Raw genomic sequence first — 12,238 nt, 5'->3', positions numbered from 1 at the left:
TGCTGAACAAATTGCATAGGAGGACTCTTCCCTTCATCTTATTTTAGTAGGAAGAGATTATTTAAAAGTAAATAAACAAAGCCCTTCCCCCTACACAATGTAAAAAAAATAACGTTGTTGTACCTTTCTTTCTATTCTTCTAAAATATGTTGCTTTCTTTTCCTTCCTAGTAACTCACAATGTTATCATAATGAGAGTGTGTGTGTGTGTGTGTGTGTGTGTGTGTGTGTGTGTGTGTGTGTGTGTGTCTGTATTCCTTGCAATGTCAATACTGCAGGAGTTTACATATGCAGCTGCTTAATGCATTAACTATCATTTCTTGCTGGCTGGGGTTACAGGTCATAAGACAGGCCAAGAGCAGTATGTTAAAACCTGCAAGTCTGAAGTTGCACCAGAATGCATGAGACATTTGGAATCTGGTCAAGAACATCCTGGGGTGGGCAGAATCAGTGCAACCTGCCATAGATAAGAAAAGCCTATAGTACGTAGTACAACCAAAACCTGGTACATGCCTGGAAAGATATGTAGGAATGTTGTCACTGAATAAGTTCATTGATCAGCGAATTACAAGGTACATGGCACAAAACTTGATTGATCATCTCTGGAAAATGATGTGGGCTTGATGTAAGTGCTTCTAATGTATAAAAAGGGTAAAATAGAAATGCACTTTGTATTTGTGTTTAACCCTATATTATCCCTGCTGTCAGCTGGCTGATAGTCTGAAGAAAAGCTACACTAAGTTTGTATTTGCTGAATAGCTGTGTTGTGTGCTTATTTGAACAGCGTTACAATAGGACCTAATAGGTCTTTGGAGACAACAACAGGGATTACACTGCTGAACAAAGTTATTCCAAATGTTTTTCTGTAGAAAATATATTAACTTGCCCTTTTTCACTTTTATACTAAGCAATTCTTTTTTTACCTTCCCTGCAAAGCTGATATTATGCCTGTTGACCCTCCAACCTTGTCTTTCCTAAAATATTTTTTATTTGATTTCAGGTCACCATTGGTCAAATGTATTCCACACAGAAGCTTGTTATTGAAAATCCAGAAAATACATAGCTAGGAGATGAATCCAGTTTTTGAAGCAACAGTGGACCATCCTCAGCATTCTGCATTGCTGCACACAGATATTTATGCTCTCTGCACAAGTATGAGAGTTCGTTTTTTATTAGAAGAAGAAATGTAGGAGAGGCTTAGTTCTGACAACCAAAGCAATATGGAATGTTTCTATGAATCATATTCTAAGATGTACTGCTAAGGCTACCACAGTATGTAATGTACCCGATGCCCATGTTTGCTTGTGTGTCATATGTAATGAACGTGTTCATTGTTCTTATTTAACAATAAAATTTCATGAGCTGAATATTTGGAATCGGAGACATTCTTCTTCAGATGATCTTACTTCCCTGCCAGTGGTTCAAAGGATTTGGTTATGCATCAGCCTGTGGTGCTGTTAGTGATTTCTTAACTATTAATCTGAAAATTCAGAAAGTTGGAAGCCAGCTAGTTTCATCCAGCTTAGTTAACAGCTCGTTAATAAAATGTTAGCCTTACATTATTGAGACTGCTGAACAGTTAAAATACACTTGTACTATTGTACCTTTTTCCAGATGTCTGAAACTGCAACTTGTCAGCAGAAAGAAACAAAACACATTTCAGTTTCAAGTACTGTCCATTTTCTTGCAAAGTAAAGGTAATTCCATGCAAATAGGTGATGCTGTTAAATTTAATTCAGAACTCACAGAAATATTTTCTCTTCTGTGAGAAGCTTGTAAATGTCCATAACCTGTCTCAGCATGTCCATACCATGCTCTGGATGAAACCAGGTGGAATTTCAATCTTCGTGATCGTTCAGTACTGGATCTCCACACCAGTATGGCTAAATCAGTTGTTAAATGCATTCTGTTCATTTGCAGTAATGAGGATTTTCACATAAAGGATCACTAACAGAATGCCCATTTATTAAACTTTAAAACAAGTAAACAGAAAAATTATTTCCAAATATCTGCAGATATTACTCATTTGGTAATCTGGGCTAAAGAGGTGAGTGTATTAGGAGCTTTTCTGAAGCCAGCACTTAGCAGAGTTTCTTGTAGAGTTCCTGGGCTGTCCAAGAAAGGAATTCCCTTAATCATCTGACAAATCAGTAGTCTGAAAATACTTTATGTACCAGAAGTGAAAGGGTACATAGAGTCAGATGGAAAAAATAAACTGCATTTTAAGATCAGCAGCACTAAACAAAATTAAAACACCTCTTAAAAAGTCAAGTTTTATTCCAAACCGTGCTTGTGTTCATTTATGTTTTCTGTTATAGAAAGTACAGAAATATCATTCAGTACAAATCTAAAGAAAAATGTTACAACAAAAGCTTTTCAAGGAAGACGATTTAAAATAAGAACAGTCTAGTAACATCTTTAAGATAGACCTTAAAATGAAACTACATTTTGGAAAGTAAGAGGATAATCTCTCTTTCTGACTGATTCTCCAAAATAGAACTAATGAATGGTGTCTAATTTAGAGGTGCTAATTCTTGAACCTTACTCACCACTGAAACATTTCCTACTTATGTAAGTACCTGAAAGTTTGTAGCACATATTAGCCATAAAAGTGTACAAAATAAGGCACAATTACTATGTTTAAGACTACAACCCTCTTCACACAGAAAGCAAATACTGTGGTATTCCTCCATTTGTTAGGTTCAGAAATACAGCAGATATGGATAAGTTTTTGCTACAGCAGTAAGATGCATTGTTTTATTAAAAAACTGATTTTTTTTTAACCAGGTAGAATGCCATGCACTACAGTTTAAAAAAATATAAGGTACTAAGGACTGAATCCCAAAATACACCTAAGTGCATTGGGGTTGAAGATAAAAGGACCAGGAAAGTTAAATATTCAAACTTTAAATGGTAGTAAGGTTTTAATTGTGGGAGTTACATTTTAGAGAAGAAAATCATGGGAAGCTATATTGTTTTGCATTGCTTGGATGTTAAAGCATACACTGGTACCTAACTTTTTTTAAGTGTCTTAATTACTGGAACAAGCAGTACATACTGGGCGCATCTACACATTCATAAATGCGCTCCTACCACGCATTAAATTTAATATCTCTAATGTAAGGTACTAAATAAATGCACATTAGGCTACCGTAATACACAGTAGCAAAAGCACACACTTTGTGACACTTAATGCACATTAGCTTATTTTTATTGCTCATCAGCATATTAGCATGATTTTTGACGTGACACTTTAATGTGTAGTGAAATAGGCTACTGCGCATGAAAGCCCATGTGTAGATGTGCCCACTGCTTCAGAGAATGCAGCTGCAAGAATCAAGTGTTCCTTGGCCTGTAGTACAACATCCATTTTAGAGAGAGAGAGAAACAACACAGTGTATCCTTAACATTTTTAGCATTTAAACTATGAAATATTTTACACATGCTCCTTTTTCCAAGTGATTCATACAGGTTTTTCAAAAAACATCCCTTTAATATGCATAATCAGTCATTCCAAAAAGAATCATGGTAGCTTACTGTGAAGTATTTTAAAGCTTAGTTTCTATCAGAATCAGAGCTGCCTATAGTATGAGATACAACATTGATATTAATGACTTACTATTTCTGGGGGGGGAGGGTTAATTCCTCGAGTCTGAACAAAACAATTTTTCTACTGTCTGAAAACTCCTCTAATAATTTATACAAGTGTCTCCCTCTAACATGATGCACTTTGTCTCTCAGTTACCACGCTGGAACTTTGCTTATTTTTCAATAGCTTGTATAGCCTGTGAAGGGGCTATTTCCAGCCTTAAGGATGCATATTGCACATAAGATATGGCAAGTGAAAACTTTAACATTGCTTAGACCCTTTATGCAAAGAAGAGATATGTACTATAAACTAGGTCAAGAAGTTTCTCTCTCCTCTTATTTGAGGAATAAGTAGCATAAAACTCAGTTAGCCAAAGAGAACATACAATCTCACTCACAAACTTACTTAAGGCAAGAACTATAGAGACCTCAATTCTTAAGGACTAACAGGCCTTAGGTATGAGACATACAAAATTATGAGTGTACGAAAGAGAAAGTGAAATTATTACAATGATTAATTGCCACAAAATTACAGCATTTAAAAATGTTCCTGGAAGCTTGGACCTGCTCTTTACAACAAGAACATGTTTCATATTGTGGTGCATTATATGTGCTTCATCCATTCATGTTAAAGATAATTATTTGTGCAAATTGCCACTTGTTACTGGAAAAACAGACTGCAAATTATATAATTTCTCCTTTTAATATGTTTATTACTATTGCAGATAGCATAATGGTGGGTGTGAGAGAGAGAGAAACAGTGTCAAACACTTTATAAAAGAAATCCTATAATGGAATGAAAACTTACGAGTGGTGCCCTATCTGACTTGTTAGGTTTTCCTTCCATACTCCTGTTTTAGTGCATAATCAAACTGCTTACTTAACTAATGACAGAGAATACCAAAGAAGGAAGTTATCAGATAAATTTTTCACTAGCTTTTCACTGACCAATGTAAACAATACAAGTAGCCAAGCATTCAGTAAAAGGGACCCCAGTAATTCAGTGTACTATCGCTAGGCTGACTGATAGCAGAGGGGAGTGTGTTAAGAACCTCCACTAATTCTATAACTATTCCTACTTAATAATCCACTCCTTTTTGTCTTATTAGGCTGAGAAAGTATTTGCTTTACACAAGCACTTCCAACTATCCCTGATCTCAGCAACCTGATTTTATCAAAAACAAAATCAATGTGCCTCAGTTATCATGCACAAAAAATGTAGCTGTTTACATATATCAAAGGTCATAAGAGCTCTTTTAAAATAGCAGACAGCATTTTTAAAGACAGAACACGCCCTCTTTAACCCACCCCAACATGAAGAGCTGTTCAAAGGATAGGTACTGCAACAGCCCTAATGGCATTTAATTAGAGAATCCTACCACAATTAGAAACTCAATTTTGAGAGATCTGGACATGGCAGAGGTATAAGTGAAATAAAGCAGACTAGAAGACTTGCATAAAAACATTTTACCAAAGGCTCTTCTTATTTAAACATGTCATAGTAAGAATGTTAAATTGAGTGCTCATATTTTTTAAATACAATATTACCAGCTGTTATAATGCAAGACCTAGTGCATTGTAACTCTTAATTCACAGAACCTATTTTTGAGAAATATAAGACCATAGCAGGTTTCCCCTATTCCCTCCTTAACACTTTCAGAATCAGCTTCCCTACCTCTCCTTCAAAACTTGTTCTTCCACAACTACACAGAATAAAGCTGAGAGGTGGTGGCTGTGAAACAACTGTTTACTAAACATGTGCACCTATTTGCCCTGTAGCATGAAATCCTGTCCTCATTTAAGTTGACGCCTTCCTTGACTTAAGTGGGGCAGGAATTTACCCTTAGGTAAAAGGTCCACCCAAGCTTATCAGCTCATGGGGAAGGCAAAACCAGTTGCTTTAGCCAATGACACACAATGAAGTGATGTAGCCAGCACCATGTTTGGCCACCTTTGACTTCCTAAACTGAATCACCAGTTCCAGTTGGGTCACCTGTCTTCTGCGCAGGTCCAGAGTGAGGCTTCAGTTCATGCCTTCTAGAACCATGGCAAGACGGTTCAATTACTCTGCCATTACACTTCTACCCTGCGTGCCGAGTGAGTGTTATTGCTGCCAGAAACTGCATAAAGTAGATGTTGCTGTTCTGGACAGGAGAGAAAATCAGAACTATGCTGCCTGAAGCAGAGGGACAGCCTGATCGCTATGCAAGGCACTGAACCTCAACTGTTCTTGTCAATGACAAATGTCAATGCCTGTGGGCCATTCCACTGGAAGTCCAAAATTCTTTCATTCTCACAGAAACACATTGTTTCCTTCCTCTGTGCCACAGGAATAACAGACTAGAGTCACTTGTATTGAGGGTTTACATATTTATATCAAAGGGAAAATATGGGCCACAGTTCCTGAATCTGACGATCAAAAAAGGGAAAACAAATCCACTTATTCCAAAAATAAAACATGTTCTACCATTTTAAAGAAAAGGTTTGGAATGCTCAACATGTAAAGTACTTAGGCACCACAGTGATAGCTCTGATGTACTTCAATTCCACATGTAACAACATATCATCAGTATGTTGAAAAAAGTGCTCCTTCCACAATTACTTATCTATACTGTTTTTAAGCCGGCTGATTATTGCAGTTTTATGGGAGAACAGTAGTGGTTACACGATGCATTCAAATGACTCTTTCTTACCCTGGGTATAAAGGAAACCATGGAGAGCTGAAAGGAATTTACAAGATTTCTTCTGAAAAAGTACACTGCATAAGTATATATACCGGCCTCTGGAAATTCTGCTCACCCAGAGCAGGTCATCTTAACTGTCTTTTGTCATCATCATGCTAAAAGACAGACAAACAGATTTTGTGCCTGGACAAGGGAATATTCATATCAATGCTACCACAGACCTGCAAAAAGTTAGCAATTTCTGAATAAACCAAGCAAGTTTTCAAATTTAAAAGATTTTTGACCCAGATCATCTCCCCTATTCTCTCATTCAATACATTGGACCAAATCCATTTCCTCTGCCGGAGTAAATGAGAGCAGAAGCCAACTCTTCACATTATGAGTGAAAGCCAAAGCCTTTTCAAACTGCTGTTTTGAAGCAGGGAAGCAGGAGTCATTTGCATGCAAGTTTGTAGTCCTTGAAGGCACCAAACTAAGTTTACTTACACAAGAGCCTTCTGAAATCCCCTGCCTTTCTGTTAAATCATGCTTTTGATTGTGTGTAAATATGAGAGAAGCTTCCTATTACCTGTATATTTAAAGACAAAAAGTTTCTATACTGCAAATATTAAATTGTTTAAAACGTTAATTTATCTTAACTTGGTTTCCTTAAGACCTGCTCAATTTGAGGCTTGAAGTATACTAGAGTATTTTTCTGATTATGTTACAGTTGTCTATAATAACCAGAGGCTTTTATTTCTTCTTTAAATCCCAGGAAATCTAATCCAAAGGGACAACAGAAATCTGCACATATTGAAGATCTACGTTCCTAGAGTTTTTCTAGACATACCTATGACCTTTACAATGCATAAATAGCATTATATCTAGCTATTACCGATTGCATCAGAACTGTAGTCCCATCAATTGAACACAGGCACTGAAGACAGTAGACAAAGGTTCTAACTCTTGTTTTGACACAGACTTCCTGGGTCCCTAGGACAGCTTCCTCCTCTGTATGAGTGATGAGAATCCTGTTTAGGCAATTTTTGAAAAGTACTTTGGAAAACTCAAACTGGAAAGAGGTGCAAGTTCAAAAGTCTCTTATTTTGATTAAAGTTAACCTGTTTGACTCATGAGCACAGAGAAAAAGGTCCTATCCTACTGTTATTACTCAAAATTTCATTATTTAAATATTGTGGGGCAAAGTTGGTATGTTCAAAGCAGATTTTTTTTTTTAGTTATGACTGTGAGTAGATGCAGATACATCAAATGGAATTTAAAGAAACACCGATAAGAGTTTTGCAGTTTAACTACAGAATGCAGTGCTTCTGGCACTTTGTAATTTCAGGCTGCCTAACTAGAAAAAAAAAAAGATCACCTGCAAACTTAAAGATTTGTTCCTGAATTGGGCTGTTTCAAGTCCTTCATGATGTACAGAGGACACAAAGTTTGCCCTCTTTTTTTTTAAAGAGCAGTCACATTGTCAACTCTATTTTTCTGAAAGACTACATGGATTTCTGAAAAAGCATAATTCATTAGGGAGAAAATTGGTTTTATTCACACCTTTTCAATGCTTGTTAATATCCGTGATTGATTTATCACCTCACTGCTTTACTTAGAAGTGAAAAGAATTCCCCATTTCTTTATAAGACCCAACCTAGTCCTCCAGCACAACAGAGAAGACCATATTTGACATTCCTGTGTGTCAAACAACAGTAATGAATCTCCTCTGAATCAGATAATGTATAAATAGTAATATTTGCATAGTTAATAGGTTATGAACACTCGCACAGAAGACCTGCCATGCTTGCAGTCGTGGTCCAAGGCAATTCAATGAAGTATTTGGATCAATACATTTAGCATTATATATCAACTGTAGCAACATGTTCTTTCATGTACTAAAAATCCAGTTTTTCATATATGTGTATGCATCAACCATTGTATATGGTAGACCAGAAGGCTAAATCAGATCTGGTTTTCCCATGCAATACCCTATTTATATCACCTAATTTTTTTTTTTACTTAACTAATGTACCAAGGACAGAAAATCTATTCTGTATGTTACTGAATGCTCTGTATGCCAACTGCATGCTTCAATGAGAGATTCACATATAACAAATAAAATTATGGCAGGAATTTCTCTTTCAGTTTATATTTATACAGCTTTTTTGTGTGCATCCTCAAGCATAGTTATGATTTTGATTCTAGGATGGTTTATAAATGTGTTTAAACTCTAGTTTATGTTTCAGAAATTCATATATTTTTGAGTTAAAAGCCTCAGAAAACTCAGAATAAGCCTTGTACTGTATAAGATATAAAAGGAAAAAAAACTTCGCCACAACTGAAGTTCGTTGTAATTCTTTCTGCATATCAACTGCCAAAACTCTTTTTGTAGTATGGTGGCAGCACATGGTTTTATCTTTTTGCCGTAATTTATTCAAAAAGGAAGCTACCCCACATTTTGAAATGCTGTATTACAATAATATAGGTACAGTTATGAAGGGGTTTCAAGTAACGGTTCTCTTAACAATTCTGATTATCTAACCATTCTAATAAGGTTTCACAGAAACTGAAGATCTAACATGTCACGGGAGTGCTAACAACATGGTAGCACTGTAAGCCATTTAAATCATGGTATGGACTTGTGGCATAGACAGGGCTAAAAGATGTTTTTAGTCATCGCCCTGAATGCTGCTTTCAGACTTGCAAAGTCCAAGGTTATAGCATGATTCTCTAACAGTTTGATCTGCTCAGCACTGCACAAATCAAATGGAATTTTAACCTTTCAGGGACACAACCATGTTGTGACTGGACACTTCATTAAGTTACATTTTCATAACTGTCAACAAGTCATGAAGCGTCCAGTTCTACAAAGTACAACTCCATGCACATACTCATCTTTTTTAACAACGATCATCTAAAAACATAAAGTTATACTTGCCCATGTCATTAATCTAGTTAATCATTAATTTAGTTATTTAAAGTATGGGGTTTCTTGCAAAGACAGGCTGCAAGAAATCTGGTAAATGAAACTTAGAACAGATGCTTTCATAATAAACTCACCAAATTATTATAAATACAGAGAAATATAGAAAGAGATTTGAACAGACATGAGGGGAGTTAAACTGAGCTGCTGGTTTTTACTCCTTACCAAAGACTAAGCAAAACTGGGTACACCTACATGTGAATAGTGCTCCGCAATAAACTCCGGTGCAATTTGCACTGGAATTTATTGCTCCTGGGCACAACATTTAAAACGTGTGCCCGGGACCACAGCCACAGCTGACAGGAGGCCCCCAGGGTCAGCCTGCAAGCCCCAGGCTGCTCCAGCCCAGCTCAATGTGCTGCGGAGGGGTTGGCTAGGGCACAAGGATGCTTCAGTGTAGGGATAGCTGGCAGGCAGCGCCCCACACTGAACCACTCCCGTGCCCCAGCAGCCCCTGTCAGCAACTATACATGTGTTGTGGTGGAGTAAATAACTCCACCATAAGATAGTACCTGTATCTGGCAGTAGTAACCTATGGCAAAGTTATCTGATTTACTCCAGCCTAATAGCTTCACACATGTAGACCAGTGATGCTTTATTGGCCACATCTACATGTGACACTGACTGCGCAGTACCTCATTACTACGGCGCAGTAGCATTGTGTGGCAGGAAGCGTGACATGACGCTACTGCGCAGCAGTTAGTGTCACCTAAAAGCCATTCAGCGGTGCTACTGTGCAGTAACTCTGGTAACCACGCAGTTATTTAGTGACTAAATGACAGCACAGTAACGACTGCGCAGTCAGCGTCTCCTGTAGATGCAGCCATTGAGGAGTTAATTAGGCAACCCTGAAGTAAGTGTCTCATGTAGATGCGCCCACTGAGTCCTGTTTCATACTACCCTTCTGCAGTTAGAGAGCCATCCCTAACAAAAATTAGCCCTCTCCCAGTATAACGGGCATCATACTGATTTATCACGCAATACATACACTGCTCAAAAGTATTTCATTCCTCGCTGCAAATAGATGTTGTTAACAGTTTCTCTTCCAATGAACGGAATGAACGCTGGCAAGATTTTTTTAAACTACTCTCTCATTGCTGATATTAGGTGGTTCAGCCTTTTCTGAGAATTGACAGATGTAGTTCAGAGAATGTCATTAAAAAAAAAAATTGGTTGTGCATACATTCCATAATTGGAGAGAAAAAAGTGTGTGTGTGTAGACAGACCACTCACTGTTTAAAAGAATATGTGTTAGGTATGACCTACCATACTCCATTCTACCAGTTAAAAGCCCTGCATGAGCTTTATTTTTTTTTAAGCCCATCATAGTTGGGGAGTCAATGTCAAAGTGCATTCAGTTATAAGCAAAGGTTTGCTGTTCCACAGGGTCACAGCAGTTAGATGGTCAAGTAAACCAAAAAGTGCTCACTCTCATAAATTATACTGTTATGGATATATAAATATAATATGGAAGACTGATGTCACATGACTGTGTCTTTGGAAGAAGGGGAAGAAATGTTTGGACCCTAACTCAAATTTGTAAAGAATACTTACCGAACTGTAAAGACCTTACTGCACAAGCCCAAGTGTTCAAGGAGTCTTACTGAATGCTGAGGTGAGCAAAGATAAGATTATGCACAAAGAGTTTGCACAATCAAGACCAGAGGAACTCTGTGCAAAATACACATGCACATTTACACCCCTCACCCAGTTCTTGTCTTTCAAAAAAAATCAAATTTCTGCAAGACCTAGCAATAAGCTGCAGGCTTTGCCAACAAGCTGTCCCTGTGTTCAGCAATACCTAAATACCCATAAACGAGACCGTGCTCTATCCGTAAAAAGAAAAATGCTTTGATGCATACAGAACAGTTGTAACACTGACTGCAAAGTTCTGTCTCAGTTTTGGACGTAGGAAACTTCATCCAAGGCACTATCTTCAAGGTAGAGAAAAATACATTTTAAAAAAAGAAAAGAAAAAGCCATCTTGAACAGGATATTTCCAGTTCTCAACTTGAAAGAGAAAAATCTCTCACAGTGCTGGGAGCTCACTTGACAAAAAAAGAGGCAACAATACTGGAGCGGGCAAATCCCACATACCCTTCTCTGTGCCTAAGGCCAAGGACGAGCACCCACCTGGCCCAACTGATCTTGTCTTTACTTCCCAAGCTCAGAAAGGGCTGGGCCCAAGCAGCAAGGTCTTTCTCAGAAGGGGATGGAGAGCAGTACTGGCAGCAACGGGACACCACCTGCTTGACATGTTGACAGCCAGGCCTGCAGCCCTGGACCCAGCCAGGTGGGCCTTGGCATGAAGGGCACCACTGAAGGCTCAACGCCTGTTCCCCTGAACAGCCAGGGCTGCCGCCACCGGGCAGGGCTTGGGCGCACCCTAGACCAGCAGTGCCCCTGACTGGATTCTGCTAGTGCTGACCCAGGCTGGGCTTGGACGCAGCCTGGACCAGCGAACTTGTTAGCTGGATGCCACTGTTGCTGGCTCAGACCAGGCTCGGAGGCACCGCCCTGTGCCCAGGCCAGGCTCGGATGCACCCTACACCGCCGGCCCGTCGGCTGCGTTCCCCTGCATTCGCTGCCTCAAGTCAGGCTTGGGCGCATTGATGTGCAGACCAGCAGGTCCCACCGTCCACCAGCTGTTGGCCATGTGCCGCCGGCGCCGGCCAGCCCGAGGCAGGGTTGCCCACCAGGCCACACCGGCTCAGTAGAGGGGACCACCAGACTCCGGGGGGCTCCCGCCCGGGGCCCCCTCCTCATCCTCATCCTCCTCCAGCTCCTGGTCGTCCTGGCCCAGGCGGGTGCTGCGGCAGTGCAGGGTGTAGTTGGCGCCGCCGTTGTTGTCCCAGAACTCGCCCAGCGGGCTGTGGTAACGCACGGCGAAGTGCAGCGCGGCGCCCTGGCGCAGCAGGCTGGGAGGCGGGCACAGGGCGAAGTGGAAGAGCCCCCCGTCGGAGCCGGGCAGCGCGGGCGCGTCGAGGAAGGACAGCCAGTCG

General features: G+C 39.5%; 1 protein-coding gene and 1 long non-coding RNA gene across 4 annotated transcripts in view; one reads left to right on the top strand and one right to left on the bottom strand.

Moving 5' to 3' along the window:
• LYRM4 (LYR motif containing 4) overlaps positions 1-1,369 on the top strand; it is a 132,671-nt gene extending 131,302 nt beyond the window's left edge. For all 3 annotated transcript variants that reach the window (XM_006025208.3, XM_025205992.1, XM_006025209.2), the window contains one exon: positions 1,000-1,369. In XM_006025208.3, coding sequence (XP_006025270.1) covers positions 1,000-1,062 — 63 coding nt within the window. In that variant the 3' untranslated portion in view covers positions 1,063-1,369. The remainder of the gene's footprint in view (positions 1-999) is intronic.
• Positions 1-12,231, bottom strand: part of LOC112550531 — a 17,769-nt gene extending 5,538 nt beyond the window's left edge. The window contains exon 1 of the long non-coding RNA XR_003094426.1: positions 10,791-12,231. This is a non-coding gene — a long non-coding RNA (uncharacterized LOC112550531). The remainder of the gene's footprint in view (positions 1-10,790) is intronic.
• Between the last annotated feature and the right edge of the window lie 7 nt (positions 12,232-12,238).

The sequence above is a fragment of the Alligator sinensis genome, unplaced genomic scaffold (assembly GCF_000455745.1).
Source record: "Alligator sinensis unplaced genomic scaffold, ASM45574v1 scaffold220_1, whole genome shotgun sequence".
In the NCBI taxonomy this organism is placed as follows: Eukaryota; Metazoa; Chordata; order Crocodylia; family Alligatoridae; genus Alligator; species Alligator sinensis.
Note: the sequence above shows the minus strand (reverse complement) of the source record. Positions and strands in the feature narration are given on the sequence as shown.